Source organism: Macrosteles quadrilineatus, unplaced genomic scaffold, assembly GCF_028750875.1.
Source record: "Macrosteles quadrilineatus isolate MER2022 unplaced genomic scaffold, UCM_ALF_1.0 Scaffold_9__3_contigs__length_116548681, whole genome shotgun sequence".
NCBI classification, from domain to species: domain Eukaryota; kingdom Metazoa; phylum Arthropoda; class Insecta; order Hemiptera; family Cicadellidae; genus Macrosteles; species Macrosteles quadrilineatus.
Window position 1 is genome coordinate 78,948,372 of NW_026542602.1, and position 23,728 is coordinate 78,972,099.

General features: G+C 34.5%; 2 protein-coding genes across 2 annotated transcripts in view; one reads left to right on the forward strand and one right to left on the reverse strand.

Annotated features, from left to right (window-relative positions):
* The window catches only part of LOC129002468 (chondroitin sulfate synthase 1), a 34,557-nt gene extending 33,344 nt beyond the window's left edge, over positions 1–1,213 (forward strand). Inside the window, exon 8 of the mRNA XM_054430300.1 lies at positions 5–1,213. Within this exon, the coding sequence (XP_054286275.1) occupies positions 5–298 (294 nt within the window). The 3' untranslated portion in view covers positions 299–1,213. The remainder of the gene's footprint in view (positions 1–4) is intronic.
* Positions 1,214–2,236: 1,023 nt separating this feature from the next.
* On the reverse strand, positions 2,237–14,936 carry LOC129002469 (DDB1- and CUL4-associated factor 12 homolog). The gene is made up of 6 exons (XM_054430301.1): positions 14,081–14,936; positions 12,447–12,662; positions 11,071–11,352; positions 6,276–6,435; positions 5,039–5,190; positions 2,237–2,670 (listed from the first exon to the last, which is right to left on the reverse strand). Exons 1-6 carry the CDS (start codon positions 14,492–14,494, stop codon positions 2,515–2,517), a joined length of 1,380 nt encoding a protein of 459 aa, XP_054286276.1. The 5' UTR covers positions 14,495–14,936; the 3' UTR covers positions 2,237–2,514.
* Between the last annotated feature and the right edge of the window lie 8,792 nt (positions 14,937–23,728).

Genomic DNA, 23,728 nt, shown 5'->3' on the forward strand with positions numbered 1-23,728 from the left:
ACAGGTAGGAGGGTTCGACACCTCCATCCGTGGCTGGGGGAAGGAAGACGTAGACTTGTTTGACAAACTGGTCGCCATCTCCGACAATGTTACTGTGTTCCGAGCAGTAGACCCAGGATTGGTTCACATCTTCCATGTTGTCCAATGTGACCCTAACCTCACAGACTCGCAGTTGGAGATGTGCAAAAATACACGAGCGTCGACTTATGCCAGCCAGACCCACCTGGCCCAGCTGTTCTGCCGTGATCAGCAAAAATACTTAACGTTTTTGAAAAGGAAGAAATCCGGAAAAAGATGATAGTTGAAGAATTGTATTATTGTATTGAATTGAAACTAAGTTTGAAGTCACACGTGATTTGTTTGCAAAACGTCTTCCATTTTATATTTGATGCTTGATTGGCACGTTCAAAAAATATAAAATATCTTGAGCTATGGAACGTGTTCAGGTCAGCAAAACTAGTCGAACAAATTTTTTTACAAAAAACCAATACTTTCTCCATATACTATGTATAGGGGGAGAAAGTAAAAACAATGTGGCAATAATATGAATTTGTTTATTAATTATTACTCACCACTTCTTTCAAAAATTGTAAAATATTTTGATTGGAACCTGCATAAACATATTTTAATGAAAACAAGATTTGATACATAGATAAATAAATCCCACACACTAATTATAAACTTGGATGTAGAAACATTAGGATGATCAAGTACTGTTTGAAAGCATTGTGTGAATGGAATCCAGATTACGGTAATCAGAATTTTAAGTATTCACTTAATTTTAACTCAATATTGTAGTTCCTAAATAAGATATTGATATTCCTTCCATAAAGTTCTACGGTGCAAACAAATTCTTCCAACCACTGGTGGTTATAATAGTGCCATATATTTTAAAAAGTAAATTGTACATAATATTATACTGTATTTTTCCTAGTGTTAAACATTTTATAAAATGTGTTTAAAATCTTTAAAAATCCATTTCAAGTTTCACCAATAATTTTCAACCCTATGTAAATCATATCATGATTTATAATCAAATAGTGTAAGGTTTTGTTTTAGTTATATACGGTTTTTCCAACTCTATGTAAATTAAATTCAGTATTTGAACTATTTTGAATGTATACATTTGATGTGATATTTATTGTTAAACAAAAGCCAATTTGTAATAAATATGTATGAAAACTGTAATTTACAATTATTGTTAGTTAAGTTACAAAGTATCATCCCAACTAAATCACAAACATAGTAAAATACAGATAAATACCTATCATTACCACAAAGCACTTCTCAACGCAATCGTCTCTGGTTAGGAATCTCTAACACTCTCTAGTGATTATGTTTAAAATGCATAAACTTGCTTGTGTCTCCTGAGAAATACCAGTCTCAAACATTTAAAAAATCTCTCTTCCAGGTATAGGTTAGAAAGAAACAGGGACTATTCAAGCCTTTAAAATTACCATGGCCAACAAACCAAAGTAAATGTTTATTGCACCAAAAGTATCCACCTTTTGAAAATTTGTTGCTCATTATATGAGGCTAATTAAAAACTTCTACGACCCATTTAAGATTTTTTTCCTAATTGTAGAAATTGATGCTTACAAGACAAAGGGCGAAACATAAACAATACACATTTTGTAAAAAGTCCCTCTTAAGATTGAAATGTTGTAGGTTTTCAACTTAACTATCTCATTGATGTAATAAGGGGTATAAAAGAACAAATCAGAAGCAAAACAAGTAAAAATATAACAATACTATTTCTAAAAAAAAGACACACACTTAAAAAATTGAACATCTTACATTTGAAGTAAAATTTACTTAATCTATGTTCTTAAAAAAGTTTTAATCGCAATTAATGATTTAGTGCACTTGCATTTTGATAGTAGAACAAGATCATTTTTTTTTTATTTATGGCTAACAGCAAAAATAAACTAATGTAGAATAAATATAAACGAAATACAAACTTTTTGCAAATGCAAAATATACCAATAAGCCTGTCTCATAACAAAGAACTGCAATTATTTTCTGATTTTAACCTGAGAACTTACTTAAAAATAATGTAAGTAAATAAAATAAACTATAATTAAGCTATACATTAATCATTCTCTATATTTTATCAAGTTTAACTAAAAGTGATAAAATGAAAATAAAACAATTACGTAGTAAAATGTACAAAAACATTTACAAATATACACAAAATATTTTTGTAAATATAATACTTAAAGGTACAACACTGGTTTATTGCACAATATTTTCTATTATTTAAAACAAATTTTGATAAAATAGACAATAATAAACGTAACAATGTTACCACAGTATATGATCCAGAGAGCTGTATAATTTTTGTAGATAAGTAAATGACATTGATAAAATCTAAGTTACTAATATAAATTATCAAATGATTTAGAAGTAGTGCGTTCAAAAAGAAACACCACACACAACCTTTTGAATATTTTTGGTTGCAATTGGGGGTTTTAGGATACAATTTTAATATTAAACACTTTTATCAGACTTTGGTTATCGCCATAGACCAGCATAGTTGCCGTAGAGGTTAGCGGGAAGTGGTCCTCCGGCAGTGAAAAGACGAGTGCCGGAAAAGTCAAAACAGTGTGTGTAGATGGCTGGCGTGTAGCGCACTTGCTGGAAACCATCCAGGTACTCCTCATCAGGAAACTGTACAACACAGTGCACAGTGAATACATAACTTATAATGAGTGAAAATGCAACTACACACTGTAATCAGTAGTGTAATTAGTATTGCAGAAAATACCTGCAGAGGCTTTAGTATTGGTAAATACTCGTAGTCAACATTAGATAGAGAACTGAAACCTGGTTAATTTGTTTTGACTACTGAATAATTTTAGTCTATGAGCTAGTAGAATTTTAATCTCGATGGGGGGTGGCCCGTGAGGAGTCAGTAAATAATATTAAACGTAAGCTAAATGAAAATGGTAATATAATAAATAATGGCAATGTGGTAAATTTTCTTCCAAAATGGTAAATAAAAAAAAACTAAACCAAAAGTAACAATGGCCTAAATTTACTGTGCTGCAATGTTTTGAATATCCAGTGTACTCATTCAATGATTGTTGAAACATATGCTTACGTTTAAAATTATTTACATGTATTTTCCTCAAGAACTTAGGACAGCCGCAGTTATGTAACGGATGAACCTTTTGAGCCGCGGTTTCCAGCAATGAACTGTACTTGACCAGCCCTTTAAAATGATGTGCATATCAACCCATACTTACATTAAAGATTATGTACCTACTACTCACGAGTTGTGGAGGTTAAAAAATGGCAATGCTTGCAATAAAAAGTTTTCATACATATAATTTTATATAAAAAGTTTGAATTTCTAACAGATTTAGTTAAAAAGATACTAAGCCTTTCCAGACTTTTTCACAGTTAATGGACTCAATTACCAAAGGGACGATTTTTAACACAAACCTACTTTGACACATTACTATTATAAGGGCTTCACACAGCACAGGGGGGAACAACAAAATATAGAGCTGAGTAGATTTTTAAGAATATGAGTTGATCTAGTCTCCACAGTATCTTCTATATTTATAAAAGAGAAAGTTTGTATGTTTGAACGTTATGAGCTTGGACAATCTTGGACCGATTGCCACGAAACTTGGTACGTAAGTGTAGAATTTCATGGAATAGGTTTATACACCATCAATTTCGTGATCCGTCCAATCGGCTTCGCCCCAGTGGTTCTGGGGTTTCCCCATGTTAACCTTATAAGTGCTCATATTTAAATGGAATTAAAAAATCTTAACAGCTGGTTCAACTAAACAATTTGATTCTGTGATGTTCAATAGCATTAAAAAGTTAATAGGTTTACCAACAGAGTGCAGCACTATTATTTTTTTTAACTTATGACCACAGCTAATACTTCAATCTGGAGGCGAGTTAGCGTAGCGAACAAGCTAACTACAAGGCAAGTAAGCGCAGCGAACGAGCTAACTAGAAGGCAAGTAAGCGCAGCGAACGAGCTCCAACCTAAAGGTGAGTAAGCGTAGCAAACGAATTTCAACCAGGACGTGATTGAGCCATGCGAACGAGCTCATCTGGAAAATGAACGAGCATTGACATAAAACCACATTAGGACAGGACGACGTCTGTCGGGCCAGCTAGTAAATTGTATAAAGGTATTGCCAATACTGTCATCACTGCAGAACTCGGTACTAGGTTGTTTTTTCTTCACTGTGCAAAATCAAACTACACAATCTAAGGAATTGTGAAATACAGATATCTTTTCCAAACAAAATGTGATCTGGAGCTATCCGATTTCAGCAGTTTTCATCAGGAGGCACTATTATGAGTTTTGCCACTAACTCAAAATAATCGAAAGGGAAAACACAATAGCAATACAACCAATTCTGCAAAATAGTCTATTTATAAGGCTTAAATGCAACTATCTGTTTGAAATAGACTATTTATTTATTTATCCTGTTCCACGTAGATGTATAAATAAACGGTATCAGCAAACTGGCACATAATTTCTTCCATTAGCTTGTCAACAACCTCTATCATGGGTAAGCAGTGTTAGTAAATATGATATTTTCAAAATAACAAATTTTTAACCCTATTTGTTACAGCAATGGTGGGTTAAAATATTTTGTTTAGAATTACAGGATTAGGACCATAACGAATAAATTTTTATCAAAACCAGCTTTTTCCTAACATCCAATTTTTCTGTTATTTTATGGAATAATCACCAATGAAAATCAAAATTTCAAAAAAATGAAAAAACGCCTGGATAACATGAATAACCTACATAACAAATTTCATCAAAATCGGACAACAGGTTTGGTCTGTAGCTCTGTACACATCCACACATACATACACACACACACAAACATCACTTCGAAAACCATTTTTTTGGGTTCAATGGGGCCCAAAACGGATATATCCTTTTAAACTCAAACTCTAAAATGTTGACAAAAAACAACTTTCTCCATATACTATTGGTTGGTAAAGTAAAAAGAAGTTTCCCCATTTTGTTTGTTTTTACCATATGTTTACTTACCACATATCCACGAGAAGCCTTGAGCACCACAGTTCTGGATGAGTTGATGGAACTTTCCAAGTATTTGTTGGCTCTGAGGTCATAGAACATGACCATCCCCAGCCCTGTGCCGATGGTAAGGGTGTCTGTTTGGAAACTGGCCGAGCGGATACCTGCAATAGACCACCACTCATTTTTTGTTGTGTCTAATGTTTATGTCAACACTCAACAACAGGTTATAGGTTAAGTTAAGATCAAAAGCCCAAAGGGTTGAAAGACAAATAAACACTGCACCAGCTGATCGATTTAGTAGTGTTGCCAAATTGTTTTCAAGCCTACACGTATTACTTGTACACTATTTTGTGTTGTTTGAATGAAATACTGGAGTGGGCAAAAGAAAAATGAGTGTGAGTAAGTGAAATCAGTGCAGGAAAGAGGAAAGGAAGTAAATGCATGAATCGGCCACTTTGCATGTTATAATCAGTGTAAGAAAACCCGCTTTGTCAACTAACTGTAAGAAAGAGTAGTTTCCACTTAAATCTTGTATTTGTAAGACACAGAATGAAAATAATTCAATCAATTAAAAACAGTAACCAATAACAAAAAACTCAAGGTTGTACAAAATAATACTACATCACTAAAAAAAATACCAATACCATACACCATAGACCATACACTTTTGGATACCAAATTAGATATCCAATTTTTAATTAAATAAGGAAAACAGTTGAATGAGCAACTTGCAACGTGTACTACAATATAACAAGCGATTTCCCTCCCCGTCATTATTTTACTGCGTCATTTGATGTTACAAAAAAATCGCTAAAGTTTACAATAAGTTTTCCTTGTAGTTTGACTTGTTTAAAAAGTAAGCCTATCCAACAGAAGTCAGTAATTTTCTTCAACAAAGTAATTTTCTCAATTTTTGTTTCTGATCCACATTGGTGTCATATTACAGAGGAGATGAAAAAGTGAGAGAACGTTTTTTAAGCGCTTTTGGGGAAAACATCCATATCCATATAATTTGTAAATGTGCCGGGAATTGAACCTGTCCCTCCCCCACGGAAGTCCAAAACGCTAACTGTAAATAGTTGTAAGTAATTCAAAATGCACATTGTTACAAATAATAAAAGATTGTTAAAGATTTCACAAAGTACACTAACCACTAGGCTAAGTTAATTTCTATTCCAAGACTGGACAAAACACAAACTTGGGAATTAAATGTCTAGTTTAATCCATAGTAATAGGTAAGACTTACCACAACCACTGTATCTAGATGAGATTTTCTTGATGGCTTGGACTGTACGGGAGTCCAATAGTAAGGTGTAGGACCGGCAGCCGACGGCATACATAGAACCGTTGTCCCTCACTGCCATACAAACATTCTCCTGTACCGATGGTAGCTTGCGAGAGATGATCTGAACAGAATCAATCTCCGTTTACTAACGGCAAACAAAGCAATCACACTCAGGATGAAGGAACGGATGGATATACAACTAACTTGCCCAAGAAAAGAGTTACAGGCAGTTGAAACACACAACAAGTTTACAAAACAACTGCCATTCTACTTCTTTCATGAACAATATTCTCTGTATCATATAAATCGTTTAAATTACCTATTGTTTGTAAAACTAGCCATTGTAGTATAATTAACTGGGTACAGATGTTTTGTGCTGATGGAAAAAGAGCACATCATTAGGTTAGGAAACAGTAGTTTAGGATATCTTGCTCTAATGATCCCTCATGATGGAGTGTGTCAGGAGATTTACATTAGACGAAAGAGGCCTAGTACAATAAACGAATTAACACACAGAAAACTAAACATTCATTAAAACTGGTCAACCAGACGCTGAGTCAACATGAGCCACAAAGCCAGTGGAAGGTTAGTCGCAGAGGGTAATTGGAAGGCAAGTCGCAACTTGATGATGTGCTCTTTTACCGAAACCACAAAACAGCTGCAGTTAATGATACTACAGTATCTATACTTATTTAATACGCAAGCAGGATTTTTGTGACAATTACTCCTCCGAAACTACTGAACCGATTTACATGTTTTTGGTGTCATTGGAAAGAGCGTAACGTGAAGTTGTGCAGGGAACTTTCTTTTTAGGTAAATAATTAGAGAGTGAGGCCCTAAAGCCCTTAAAGGTTTCGTATTTCTCCATAAGATTAACATGGGAAACAAACATTGTTTTGAAACTCCAGCTGTTGTCAGAAATTAAATATTAATAATTGGTCTCCATGGAAGCATGAGAAAATTCACAATGTTTATATTTGCTTTGAAATTTAAATGTAAACAATCAGAACTGTCAAATGCCTATTTCACAATTTCAGACAGCTGATACAAAAAAATAAAACAACTATGTGGTAGGTTAATTTTTGTCTTAAACTTTATGATAGATTATTTATTACAATGATATAATAAATTATACTAGTGTACCTGTTGCTCGAATTCGAGCAATTGCGAAGCATTACAGGCAATATTTTAAAACGAATAACAGTCATAATTTCCGATCACTTTATAAGAGTTGACTCAAAGATTATGGAAATACTCAAGATGTACACAGCAGTTAGATATAATCAAAATTGTTTGTAAATATCTTATCTTTTTTTTAAAAGCTGACCTTGTTTTTTAGCGTTTTCTACAAATTTTCCCCACTCATAGCCGCATTAGGTTGTCTATAATAACGATTATAAATGAAAAAAAACAAACATTATTTCTATTTCTTCTACTGTACTTGGTTGTGTTCTATGACTTTCCTGTTTCCATTGTTTGAAAATCGACTCTTTCAATTATTGCTCAAGAAATGTAGCACAGTGTTAATGCAGTTTTATTTTTAGTATATCAAATTGGCCAGTATTTCTCTCTTTTTTCCATTGTAATTTTAAAAATTACACCAATCAAGTATCGTCATCTACAGACCAAGACCTTTCTTTAGAGACCCCTACCGAGTTTCTACACCCAGCCGTTCTCTCAAATTAGCTGTCACAAAGAAAAACAGTTTCAAATTAGTATATAGATAAGTTATTAATTATTGATTTTTTTTAAGATTTGGCATATGAGTATGCCTATGATAAATAACACCATTTCAGAGTTCTGCCAGTTTTTGCCTAACACTGTTCTGTAGAGTTTAAAGTAGCCTACACCTTATTGTCTACAAATTGGCTAAATAACTTAGGTATGGTACATTATAAAAGCTGACATCTTTTTTACGTTGACTTAAATTGTAAGCTTACCTTTTCCTGTCCATGGACAGTTTGTTAGTTAAAAATTAACCCTTTAAACTGGAATAGGACTGTTATGTAAATTGTAAGTATTTCCATTAGTTAATAATCTTTTAGTTGACTCTTTTAAAATCATCAAAAATTATGACTGTTATCAGTTTTTTAACAAGTCATTTGTTTATATGTAACTCCTGTACATCTTTGCAATTGCTCGATTTCGAGCAACATGTACACTAGTAAGGATTGATTTGATAAACAAAATACAACTTCAACCCTAATTAGTATTCTGCTTCTTTTTTCTGAAGAAACAAAGGAGCGATATATGAAATTAATTGTGTTGTGAAATTTTTTTTAGAATCTTGGACTTTTGATTTAGACATCCCATTTGTATGTAAAAGTTAAAACCAGTTTTAGAATAAAATTGAACTTAGTTTAAATACGCCACCGACAGAGTGTGTTGATTTTAATTAGGTATTCATTTCTTTCCAGCATGCCAACTTTTCAACCAAGCGAAAACCAAAGTACAACTTATTGTTAAGTATAGCATCCAACCAACATCACACACCTACTAACATATTATCAAAAGCTTAAAAGAAAATATAAATAATCTGACCATACCTTTCTCTCAGTAGCTCATTACGTCATTCAATAATGTTCTATTTGAATAAAACATTGGCGACAGCAGGTTCATATAGATTAGTGATTAGATGTCTACATCAGTTTATAAAACCTTTGAATGATATCTTTGACTGAATAATAATCTAGTTTTATTATGTTGCAGATAGTGAATAGTGCATTTCCTCTTAAGAATCACAGTATGACAGATTGTCTAATCATTCCTTGAGTTAACCGGATTTTATTTTTTGTTCAACTGTTTAGAGGCTAAATTAACATTATGACTCTCCCATTCGTTCTCAATAGACTATAATACTTAAAGTAGGCTTACATTATTCCAAAGAATTGTGGTAGGCCTATTAAAAATACAGAGGCTAGCATAATGGTTTTGTCAAAAGAAAGGCTCTAGGCCAAAATTTTGAAAAGCGATAGCAGCTAGCTTACCTGAAAAAATATAGGATGGCCCATAAAACATACAAAATATTTAGGAGACTTTGTCAAATAGCACTGGATGAATTATTGAGTACTCCAGTATGTTATATGGCCTATATTTACTTTTTCTAAAGTAAGCTAACTGCAACCGCTATATTCTGACAATGTATTAGAAGTTATCACAGCCTTATATCAAAGACAATTATAGTTGAGATTTTAATATTTTAGAAAATTGTACCGGTAATCAATACATCGTTACAAAATAAGCATAAAATGCAATTTTTAACTTCAGCGTACTTTCATCCTAACAATGAAACTTATTAACCCTATCTCTGTACACATCGGTTTTCCGACGCATTTACACCATTTGTGAACTAACTGTCAAAGTCAGAATTCCAACACATTTAGCAAGCGTTCACTTGAATGCTCACCGTTTGCATAATTTTAATAATTTTGGCATGATTTTTTTCACTAAAAGTTGAAATCACAAGCTTTCTTATAGTACCACTTTGTATGTTTGGCGACGAATGTTTATATTATTTAGGTAGCAGTGGATATGCAATGTATTCAGCTGTCAGACCGGCAATGTAGGTTAGTGAGGTTAGTTGTGTGTTGTTGCCTGTGCTCAACGTAAGGTTTTTGTACATAGTGTAAATATTTTTAGGGTTAGACCATAAACATTGTGTGTTTTTGAAAACTATATTTTATTTCCTAAAGTTTGGCTATATTGAAACTTTTTCTTGGTGAAGTGGGTTGAAGTGGTGACCAATGAAAACTTTTTGTTGAAAACTGAAAATTATTTATTAACAGCATAGGATTTCTATGCTGAAAATTGTTTTTAGTACCAGGTGAGTGTCATTATTATTATATCTTCTAATATATAAAATTCTCGTGTCACAGTGTTTGTCTGCAAACTCCTCCGGAACGACTTCACCGATCGTTATGAAATTTGGTGTGTAAATTCTGTAGGTATGCGAATCGGACGTAGGCCTAAACTATTTCCCGTTTCAAAATTCTTAAAAGGGCTCCGCCCCAGTGGCTCTGGAGTTTCCCATGTTAACCTTATGAGAAATGGAATTAATGAATCTTAACAGCTGTTTCAATTAAACAAGTTGGTTCTGTTCTATGATGTTCAATAGCATTAAAGTTACAAGGATTACCAACAGGGTGCAGCACTATTATTTCTTTTACATTTATGACAACAGCTAATTTGCAACCAAAAGGTGAGTGAGCGTAGCGAACGAACTTCAACATGGAGGCGAGTGAGCGTAGCGAACAAGCTAACCTGAAGGCAAGTGAGCGCAGCGAACGAGCTCCAACCTAAAGGTGAGTGAGCGTAGCGAACGAGCTCCAACCCAAAGGTGAGTGAGCGTAGCGAACGAACTTCAACCAGGACGTGATTGAGCGATGCGAACGAGATCATCTTGAAAATTAAACGTAACGGCACTTTCTTTCCATCGGTCTGTCTTAGGGGAAACCTATAACTTAGGCGATACGAAGTTCGCCGGGTCAGCTAGCATCAGTATATAAATTTGGTGAACAAAATTATATACAATAGTTCATATTTATTGTTAATAACAAGTCTAAAAAATGTAAGTAAATGAACCCTGCAAAATAGCTAAAATCTGTGTGACATTTATGGAAATTTTTGCAAAAGAGAGAGGTTGAGCTACAAACCTCATTAACTATTTATAAATAAATTTTCTTATCTTTAAATTAGACCTTCTAAATAACAAACCTTTTGTTACAATCCTCTCAACCTATAAATATATTTTATTCACCTGTTGAAATGTTTCAGCACTCCACACATGAATGTACCCATTGAGAGACAAAGCGGCGAGTTCTCTGGCTCGTCTATTAAATGCGAGCGCCCTCACTTTCTGTGCCGATTTACACTCCTTGACGCAGACAGCAGAGATGGATTGGTAGGTGGGGATGTCGTCATCGTTACAGCTGTCTGGTTCTGATATTCTCCACAGACCCATTCGAGCATCCCGCGACCCGCTCACTAGGAACTGGTCGTCCAGCCAACACATGTCAAACACCCAGTCCCGGTGAGCTCCCTGTCACAACCACAAACACTCGTCACAAGTCACGTCTACTGCTGACAAACGATCTGTTAAGTGGTAAGAAACAAGCGACCACAATATTTTGGTTGTAAACCTTTTTAACAGTCAATAATCAGGAAGATACATTAATTTCCTCTACAGCAGCGACCAATTTAGAAACAACAACCTTAGGTTCCAGCTGTAGTGCGGATCCTGGGGTCATGGTTCGGAGGGTGTTTTGCGGAAATGGGAGGAAATAGGTGGAAAATGATGATTAGATTTGTAAGGGAATTTGCGCAAAATATTCTATATTGACAGTCCTGTAAATAATAATGCTTTGCAAGTTATAGCTTAACAGTTGCATTCATATGGATAAGAAGGTTAAAAGACAGTAGGCAAATTTAATATCCTCAATTAGGACTCAAGTTATTTTAGGTCAAATAGGATAAAATTTATTATTCAACAAGAAAACAAATAAATATTTAGTATTTTAGACATTATGGTATCAAGTAAGTAAGGTTAGTGTTGTGGGGCAGGAACAGCGTATCCTCCCTGTATTTCCCCATATTATTATACGTATATTTTTGACGACTCACCACTCAACAATGACTGTAGATGTTTCAACAATTTTAAATAGCCTAGGTAATATTCAAATATCTCTTGCTCCTGCAATGACAGTGAAAGCAAATATCCTCCACAGTTGTCAATTATTTGCTACGGCAGTGACCATGACCATCTCTTGCAATTTACGGTGGTAAAACTCCTGGGGTCATGATGCGATAATTGTGAATGTCGCAGAGACACCATCAGTCTTCCACAGCAAAATTATGACACACCTCCCGTAATCACATTGACATCGTGATCACCATCGATGTTAGCATTCCCACGTTAGAAAATTTACGACAACACCACTGCGGTACCGATAACATACTGTTTATAATAGTAAAACATGACCAATGACATTATTTTGTAAATTGTATCTACGTCGCCCTTGGTGCGCGTCTATGTCGCTATGCTTAAATCCTAGTCCGCCTAAGTACCGGTACCTATAGAAATAGGATTAAAAAAAAATATTTACTAAACATTAGTTAGAAACTCGCAAAAATTACCTCTCCGACGCAGACAGGGTCTAAAGTGGGGAGCCGATAGACAGCAATATCAGAGCTGTTCTTGGCACCGGTGGCCAACAATGTGCGTGAAGGGTTGATCTGTAACGAGTGAATGCCACACTGCTGCTCTGGTGGGAGTTCTACAGCTCGGTCGCTCCGACTGCTTAACGATGGAATTTGGTCAATTCGCTGAGTAATCACATCATATACCATGAGCTGCAAAGCAAATTATTATTTAGTGCTTCCTTCTTAACTTAGTTTATAAAAAAATGTCTTGTCTAGAAAAATAAATCTTACTATTGAATTGCAGTGAAAACATCTGCATGTTTTTCAATTATCTCAATGGTAGGCAGATATACTTATATGAGGTATATATGTAAGGCTATATATATGAAAGGATGTAAGGCTGCAAAGGCTATGTAAGTTAATTTAGTGAACTTGGCTATGATGTAATTTAACGTACCACATGATTAATCCATTTATTGTAGTAGCCTATTATAAAGAAGAGGTGAGTTGATGTGTGTTTCTTAAGCACGGGTCACACTAGGCTGCTCGCCAGCTGCTGGTGATCAGCGTCCGTGGGACCTCGTTAACGAATACTTACCGTAAGTGATTAGGCCTATTGAGGGTGTATTGAGAAAGAACAGATGTGAGATTTTGCAAAAAACTCACTGTAAGCTGCTTCTTTGAAGAGGTCCCACAGGCACACATAGTTTTGAAGTAAATTTAAAAGAAATCAATAGCCTGCTTCCCCGGTCACCTAAGCTCAGTCATTTCTATTTCTACGCTACAAATTACTACTTTTACCAATGAGAACCTACGATATATCATCAGATTAAATGTCCATCCAATAACTTATAAATATTGATTCAAATACTTCATTCAATGTAAATAATGATTTTCTGTTATTATTACGGGTCTATTGTAACTTAGAAGAGGGCTGCCTGCCAATCTTTTACTGTGTGCTGCAACGTAAGTTATACGCTAACTCAGGTTAATTCTTTTAGACCAGTTTAGAACCGTGCATAATGTAATGACGAAGAAGATATATGTACTGTACAAAATTTACCATTATAATCTCATGAAAAAGAAAACACTTAAATACAAGTGACTTAATTGCAAATAGAGGCCTAGGCCTATATCTCTTTCTAATTAGACAACATAGGCTTTCAACTATTTTTATAAATGTCACCTTGTTTGTTATTTTCATAACTTATAAGCCAAACTAGGGAGGTAACCTATCCTATCCGCTGTATAACACTGTAAAAGATTGTTCTTAAAAGAAAAGTAGGCTAGATTGCTTAACTTAGTTAACTTATGATTTTCAAATTCAATACATAGGTAGGCCTAATCGTTATTTTTGTGTTAAGCAATATAAGTTAGGCGTATCTGATTTGATTTATATATCGAATATGCTACATAGTATCTATAATTAATTAAGTTAACTTAAGCTTAGTATCTATAACTAAGTTAATGATCTGCAGGTTGTCAGGTTTTTGATTTCATTTAGGTATAAAATTCTAAATCTCCACATCAAAATTAAGTTAACTTATCGAGCCAAACCCACTAGGCCCTAGCAGATTCGATCAATCTAACCTTAGGTAAATGGCAAGCTGGGCTTGGTAGGTACGTACCTTGTTACACTTAGTACCAAATGCAACTTGTCTATCACTTAACCACTGTGAACAAAACACTTTGTTCATAGTGTTCAGTTGAATGGGTCTTTCTTTAAACATGTCATTAGTTAGTATATGACGTGAACCATAGTTAGTTTTAAAAGATCTATGTTCTTTTAAACCACTTTCTCTACTTCGAATGAAATCTGCAAAGTTGTAGGACTTGTTTAGAATTTCTTTTTCTGCAGAGTAAGTGAGAAGTTCATCTTCATCTTCTGAGTCTTCGTAACAAACAAAGTCATCTGGTTTTTCTGGTTTTCTATTTCTCTCTGCTCTCAAAGCCCTTGCTTTGCTTTTTCTTTCTTCCAAGCGAGATTTGTAAGCACAAGGGGGTCTTGACCCAAACACAGGAGTTCTCACAGTTTCTGCCATTAGGCTATACCTATCCTAGTCACTCTTGGTAACAGACCAACCTAAAATTGGCAGTATAGAGCCACCTAAGAGAATTCTTTGAATAAAACGCCAAACACAAACTGTAAATTAGCAGAAACACAATAAAACTAATTTATTTTCCATTTGAATCTGGATCCATTAGTATAATTAGGCTATCTAGTCTGGCAAATAAAACATCTAGGGCTAGGGGTACAGCAGCCTTGGCACGAAAAAATGGTTGATGGAGCTTCTTGATCAAATAAGGGAATCCGGACCGGAATACTACTGTAGAAATAATTTAAATAACGCAACATAAATTTTTAAACCAAAGTATGAAAATCTAATAACTTAGGTTAAAAAGGTACCTCCCAAAACTATAAACAAAGTTCACCAGTAATTTTGATGGTTAACATTTCCACTAACATATGATTATTAACCACAGACAGACAGACAGACTGACAGACTGCAGTTTCTAAACTAAAGATACAGTGTTACCAATTGGGGGAAATCCTTCTCTTAACCTAAATATCCCTCCTCATTGATTGGATATTCTTTTCTGCTTCTTTTTAAGCCCATGACTAGGCTTTGGTTATGTTTTTTTTATTCATTTGCCAACGGAATACAGCATTTTACATTCACCTTGTAGGAAAATTTAACTCGTCAGACGTTAAACTTATTTATTATCCTATATCAATAATTAATTAATTAATTAATTATCAACGGGACGACTGAACTGATATAATGTCATTTATACAGATAAATTTAACATTTGTTTTAATTTAATAGATACAACAACGTGAACATTTACTCATAGTAAACACAATGTGTTAAGGGCGTGTGTTTAATCCATGGTTTAATTTTCTAAACTGTTTCAACTTGGTGATCATTAAATTAAGCTAAGTTTGAATGCTATTCTTCTGAATAAAAGCATTATAAAAGTTAGATCGTATGTACATGCTGTTGATTTTATAATCACCATAGATAAAATATACTCCCTTAGTCTAACATACAATGCAATGCAAGGGAGTGTATTAAGTTACCTTTTATAATGTTGACTGCCTTTATTTCGTAAGTTCACATGCGCATTCCGCCACAAGAGTGGGATCTTCAGAGTTACACTAAACAATAAATCATACAAAAGTTTTTGAGTCACTCTACTGTTTATCACATCACTAACGTCCCACTCACTGCGTGGTAGAAACATATCTAGCACGAATACTAGAATCAAATATTATAATAGTGTTCTTTTCAAGTATTCGTTATATCTTTTATCAAGCGTCCTGTCGTGTGCGGGATTTGGGATTTGAAAGGATCAATTGAAATCCATTTAGAAACAGGAATTTTAACCAAAAACTCAGTTCACAAGCTCAGCACTGGTAGAAAAGTTTTCCTTTGAAGTAGAAAACTTCATTTGAACAGGCTGAAAAATTCCCAAAATATCAAAATATAAATACAGGTTGCAAAATAATTCAACTGCCTGCCATCATCACTACAAACAAGATTAGGCTTGTGATAATATTTTTATACATATGAACTGTTAATATTCCTTATTTAATTCATGAATTTCTTTATTGTCTCGCAGTTTTTCTTTGTTTACTATTTATATTTTGTATTTGTATGTTACAAATCTTACTTGACTTCAGAGTTTATTAAAACCTATATCCTTAGGTCAATTAATAATGAGTTTTATTTGCACTTCAAGGCTCTAAAAGTTGAAACCAGATCTGAAAACATTTTAATTGATAACCCAATACCAATTTATTAACCATCAAAGAATACAGCCGAACGTAGCCTAAGCTTGGGCCATCGATCCCAAAACCACCCTGACGATTGACGAACCACAGTCTTAAGGACTGTGGTGGTGAAGAAGAAGAAAGTAAGAGGCATACGATAGTATCGGTCAAAGATGAAGACTGCAAGAGTATCAAATAAGATTAAATCTGCAAACATGAACTAAAATCAATGAATCATCATAAATCCTAAGAAGGAAAAATTCATTGATTCTCCCAAAAGACTCCCTAGGAGATGTATATAGTCAATGGTAAAACTGTATTATCTTTTCTGATGAACGGGGTTTATCATATACCTGTGGAAACACAGTACTGGGTTGTGGTGTTCGTATTGCATTGCACTGTTGCTGTCGCATCCACGATTTCTTATCTGAGGGGGCACACTGCACTGTGTGTCCCAAATTAGGACCACAATATTGGTGTAGTCCTAAATCAGCATCAGTAGGTTTTTAGCCCAATGGAACTTGATAACACTGATGCACTTCCTCGCTTCTCTCTCAAAAGCAATTTATTCAGCTAAATTAAGCAAATACAATTAGCGTTAGCCATGTCAAAATAAACTAAAATAAACTGAAGTAAAACGTAAAACTAAAATGCACAACTTAATGTAGTAACATTTGAGATGGGAATGTTGTAAGAGTTTCGGAGAGAATACTTTTGTGACAGGAAGCAACCTCAAACATGTCAAGATTATTTTTTAATAAACGACAGTGTCTCTAAAATATTCAAAGAAGGAAAGGTTAAAATATTGTACTGCCTAAAGATTAGTACACAATTGTTTGTTGTTGTTTTCTAGAGAAGATTTCCTTTAGGGATTTTTTTTTAAAGAAACAATAGCAAAGTCCTTTGGTTTTCACTTCCCCAGACAGATACAGCATATGATAGATATGGGATATGGGACATAGTATGCGGACAGATACAACTTTTTACGAGCCTTTTGTTTCACAGTTCGAAGAACAATAACCCAGTGGAAACTTTCCTGGTTACACTTTCAATGTGGTGGTGAAATTTCAACTACTCGTCCAGTACCACACCAAGACACTTTCATTTTGGGATGAGGCCACTATACTTTGTCATTTAGAAGAACATAAGGCCACAGCCGTTTGCTGACGATGAGCTATAGACGTGTGGAAGTGTAGCATTTAAATTTTCTCTGAGTTTAAAATCAGCTGGTTTTTATAACACCATTGCAGAAGACTGTTCGATTCTAGAAATACCATTAGCTCCAATGATTCCATAGATGGACTGGAAAGGGTAAGGGACCGGCAAATAGGAAAGTCTGCTTTGACGAGCTGACAACATCGATCTCTAGTAAAAGAGATCGATGGCTGACACACTTAGGTAGGCTGTTAATGAAAATAAGGAACAACATGGGACCCAGGACGGACCTTTGGGGCACTCCTCTCTTGATCAAGGATTTTTGAGAAGCACTTTGTCTCAGATAACAACATCAACATCACTTTTTTCTCCATCAACATTAGGTATGGAAACCATCTGTTGTCTCGCTCGAGTTGCTTGCTCCTTGAGCTTTTGGAAAAAGGTGGCTTGCCTTGAGTCTCGTCGTCTTTGACATTGAGTGTTGTTTTGTTGGGTCGTGGGGTCCCAGTTTATCGACATCCCAAAAGATCGACACTGAAATAGTCCCACTTTGTCGACAACTCAAAATGTCGACAGTGTCGGTAATATGGGATGTCTGTAAAGTGGGATGTCGGTTATGTGGGATGTCTGTTATGTGGGACGGTTGTGTAAATTTTCCCACTTTATCGACACGCAAAATGTCGACAAGCAAAACAGATCGACAAAGAGCGGGAGATTCAAATTGAAGGTGAACAGCTCTTGCTGAACAGATCGGTTGAGTATAATGAGAGTCGTTCTTTTTTAAACTCCGAACGACTTCTATTCACGGCGCTTGCAGTCTCCTTCAAATTTGTGAATGCTATCTTAACTATCTTGTGTATATAATATGTGTTCTTCCGTTTGAAGGCTTAAAATAATTTGACATTTGTCGCACTTGATTTATTGACTGTTTTTTTTTCGTGTAAGAAGGTAGTTAAAACGTGCTACCTAGGCCAAACTTTGATAGAGGATGATTATGGTATCCATCCAAGTTTTTTCAATCATACATTTATTTGAAATTATAATGATATAGTACATAGTTTTTTTTCATTTAACTTGCTAGCTTAGTGTTAAAACAGATTAACCCAAATAACAATTTTACGTTGTTCATTGTTACACTTTGAAATATTAAATGAGTTGTAGTACATTTGTATCAGCAACTTACACCGGAAATGAGAAAATGAAAAAACTGCGTTAATTTCCCTCTGCAGATGCTTTGATTCTTTTGTTAACCTTTCCATTGCCAATATGGCGATCCAAGCAATGACAACATAAAATTTTGCAATAATTTCTTTCCAAACTATTTTGTAGAGCTTAAAAACAAATTATTTAGTATATTGAAGCATTATTATGCGCCTATGGTTACGGAGAAAACTCAAACAGTTTTAAATTTAAAATCCCTATGTTATTCTTATGGAGAATAAGTAGGTAAACTGTTGTAGTTAGCTTGTTTATGAACATCTTTTGATCAAAATTTGAAAATGCATTTATTTCATACTAAACTACCTACATGTAATAATATAAAAAAAAAAAAAAAAAAAAAAAAAAAAAAACTTTAAAACCCTCCCTGTTACAACATAGGTACCTAACTCCTAAGTACTTGTTAAACTAATGCAATATTGAAATAGGGAATAATTTTGTGATATTTTAAGGAGATAGTGTAAATCCAATCAAGCAAATGGAAATTCGTTTAGTCTGCAGGTTTGCTGCGGGGGGGGGTATTTAAAATAAATCATAGAGTTGTTGCAGTATTTAGAAACACACATCAGAACCACCTGTAAACTGTAATGGCTGCTTAAGAAACTTAAACACCTTATCTAAATGCAGTAGGTATAAAGAAAATAATAGTATATGCCTACTGTATTACGTTACTAGCCCGGTAAGCGGTAAGGTGTTTTATCGAAGGCGTAGCCGAGTACGGGATTTTCGTGCGACACAATTTATTTAGGACAGAACATAAATTAGATTTTTTTCTGAAAATAAAATAGGCCGCTGAAATTAGCTGTTTATTTCAACAGCTGACTAAGTACACGGTAATACGATATTACGTTACTAGTCCTGAAAATAAGTGTGTTTACCGGACGAGTGTGGTCGTTCCCGTGCGAGACGAAGTCGAGTACGGGATTACCATACGAGTCCGGTACACACATTTTGGACGAGTTACGTACGATAATTTACGTGATATTTTAAAGGAGACACTTTAGTGTAAATCCAGTTAGGCAAATGGAAATTCGCTTAGTATGCAGGTTTGCTGCGGCGGGGGTATTTTACTCTAAAGTCATAAGTGATTTATTCAACCAGATTTACATAAGTTATGCATTGGTTACGTCAATTACAGAAATACATAAAATATATACAAAATTCCTTCTGCATGCCATACATAAGCTATTTACAATTGGTTAACATTTTAAATTTTGTTTGGAAATTCAATCATTATGCCCATGTAAAAATCTTTACCTTATTCTTATTACCCTCATAAACTCATTTTCGCGTATTCCAATTGTGTTGGTTCGCGGACTCATTCGTTGTAGGTTTACACGACACGTTTGTACAAATTTCATCAGGATCGTATTATTTTTGCCATGAGAGATTTTTTCGCTAATGGTAATAGCACAGACTATATAATACTTTGTCTTTGTTTCCATTGTCTGTGGTGTAAGTTTGATTTTTCCTTTGTCACGTCGCGTCAGTTCATATCGTACTTCTGTGCCGATGAATAACCCTCTAGCACAGTTTTGAGAAATTGGTTTTGAGGTTACTGTTAAAGCTGGAATTCCTTGACATGGGGGATGTCATAGTTAGTTGTCTCAGCCTTATCAGTTACATAAAGTTGTCAATATAATCTCTCTACGGATTGTTAGGAGCCTCCTCATTTATATGGTCGTGCAGCTTCATTGGAAACAAATAATGCGAATGACACAGTAATGTGGCATTTCCAAAAAGCAAAAAATAATGTTAATTGGCTGTTACGTAAATATTTACGTTTACATGCATTGTTAATCAACGTATCTTATAAAGAATTATGTGATCTAGTTTAAAAGGAATATGACCTTTCTGTCATGCCAGTAGCTGCTTGAATAGTATTTACTCAATGGGCCATTTTACAGCCAAAATCGTCGTGTTATTTTCAATAATGTTACCAACCCAGTGGGCCACGGTCCGTAATATAGGCCACTGAAAATAATTTGTCAAGACAGGTACCATTTTAGGCAGGGTTTCTGTCTTTGGATGTTATTAGAAACGGTAAGAGTACAATAAAATTCTTCTGCTGATGAATTTTCTGTTGGAGAATTATAAGCCGAATTATAAATGTCACAATGCGAGTATGAGCATTTTGTAACTACTGTATATTATAAGCATAAGGGCAAGTTACATCGAATTTTTAGGCTGCTGCTCAGTGCACCTTAAGAATATATATTTTAGAGATAAATTAAATGGTTTTTGTTGCTGAGTAGCGCTAGTAAACATGCATAACCCTTTTTGTTAGTATAATAACATTCAAAGGCTCTCTAAGAGTTGAAGTTCTTATTTGTATACAGAGTTATTGTGATAAAAGGATTTTTCATCACTCCTTAACGAAAGTAAATATTTTCGATAACAGCTGATATCAATGAAAGTAGTCGTTTCCCAAGCTCTAATTTAGGGCGAGGGAAAATCGATCAGCTGATTTTCCCTCGCTCTAAATTTACTTTCCCTCGCTCTCAATTTAGTTCTCCATTTATTCACTACGTGCGCCAGTGTTTTGTTACGGTTTAATTTCATGATTTTTATCAGCTGTATGTATTTTTAAAAGTTGTGTTATTCTTTTATTTTGATGTTTAAACAAAATTTATTGAGAAATATAAGTAGGTTTCTTTTTAGAAGATTTTATTTTATTTTGATATTCAATCAAATTAATTGAGAAATCAAATTGTTTTAATATACTGAGGTCTGCTATTCTGTGTTTGTGTATTTTTGCGTCGTGATGAAAAGTATCGTTCATAACTCGTACCGAAAGTTTATCCGGCACTTGCTCTATTATTCCCGTCCTCGGCTTCGCCTCGTACGTGAAAATAGCTCTCACATACTCGGCTTCGCCTCGCACGTGAAATTGGGGTTCCCTGTGTTCGGCTTCGCCTCACACAAAAACTTGGGCGCGCGACGGAAAATGCCACTTTCGGTCCTAGTAATGAAATATACTATTCCACTGATTTCGTAATGGAACTTTATATTGCAACCAATTGCAACACATGACATGATACAGAAGAAAATCAATTTTAAAATCAGAAAATAACATTGCAAATAATTCTTTTAGACAATTCAGTGTGTGTTGTTTAAAATACAATTTTTAAATGAACAGCTGTTTTTATTAAAAATTATTATCCACATGACCGAAATGTAAACAAATCTGTGGAGGGATCTTTAAAGGCTTCTGGGGCAGAGTCCTAAGCGAATTTATTTCGTTTTTCTTTTGATAATGATAACTCATCTACAGACCAAAACCTTTCTTTGGACACCTCCTACCAAGTTTCTACGCCCAGCCGTTCTCTCAAATTAGTGGAAACAAAGTTTCCAATTAAATATTTAGATTCCCCCATGTTAATCTTATGGGAGAGAAACCAACTTTGATGGAAGATCCTGCCCAAACTAATAAAGATATCAAAAAACGAAAAACACTTTGCACAACTACAGATCAGGGCAATTTTCTTTTACCCTAATCATCAAAATCGGTCCTAAAATGAGGGAGGAGTTCTGGGCTGAAATTTGGCACAATGATAGCTTTACATTTCCGATTAACATAAATGTATAGGCATATTCTTATCTCAAAAATCTTTTCGGGCTCCGCCCCAGTGGCTCTGTAGTTCCCCATGTTAATCTTATGAGTATTAATATTTAAAGGGAATAAAAGAATTTAGTCGGCTGTTTCAAATAAAAAGGTTTGTTCTATGATATGCAAAAGCCTTAAAAAGTTATTAGATTTACCTACAGGGTGCTGCACTATTTCTTTTGCATTTATAAAACTGTGATACGCAATGAGAACTGTCAAAGAAGGATTGATTACAGTTATGTTTCTGTTTTTAATTTCATGAATAATTTGTGATATTTTGAGAATTTGTAATAATATTTTTTTAGTGGTAGAACATTATGGCTATGGTAGATGTGTAATACTATAGTATACCTTAAATTTAGAGAAGCAAATGTTATCAAACTGTGTCCTTCCCCATTGCAATCAGAAAGCTTATGAGCATAACTGCAATAAACATTTTATACTTATGCCAACCCCGTACGAAGGACGGGTACTCTGCTAGTGTTTTCATAAAAGTCAAGGGATTTTAAAAGAATGTGACTACATCCAAGAAACTTTAATACAACTTTTATTGAAGGATTCGCATTATTCCCATTTAAGGGAAACAAAAAAAACCATCTGGACGACATTAGGCCTTTCAATTCTGCATTTTTGTTTCAGGTAAATATAATTTACGATATAACAGTAACTAGCCAATGAATGCCAATTCATGCAAATAAAATTGCGACAGAGAGGTTAAGCAGAAAATCAGGTAGTAGGGTAGTTCTTAGTCATGTAAACAAAATATTATCGCTATAAAGAATTGACTGAAATTTGTAAACGTACTGGCGACAATGGGTGGTACCATGCAGCCATACATTATCATTGACGATGATCAACACGGACAACCTATTACGGCTATAGTGGGAAACATAAAAAAAAAACCAGATCAGCTTTTGAAAAATGATAAAATATTTACAAGAAATGTTGTTTATATGGAACTGTTAGGTACGTAATCTATGAGTTGAGTCTTTTAAACTCATGGGAAATTATGATGACTTTTATTTTTTTTAAATAACTACTTTACTTCTTTGCAATTGCTCGATTTCGAGCGACGTGTTTAGTAGTTTAAACAAATTTGCATATGGGCCATATATGGGTTGCCATGCTGGTGACGAAATGACAACGAAACATTAACAGAAAATCAAAACAAATGGAAGAAATTCCAATAATGTTTTATTTACAGTGCGGGGTGGAAGTAGAGAACTCTGTACCTTATAGCAGATTATTTTGGTCGAGTTTTTGGCCACTGGATGACCTCTCTCGTATATGGTATACATAATAAATGGTAGATACTTGTAAAGTTGAATTAACGTAACCCCATCGACTATTTAACACTTTAGTTTTACTCAAATTTTATTAATGTATTACGCGTTTTTCACAAAGGCCATTCAACTTACAGTTTTTGGACCAGAATAAAAATTAGAAAGAAGCTCTCTGTGTACGCACGCCTCTAATTTGGAGTCTATGACTTATCCAAAATTTCTTGAAGGCCTTATTCAA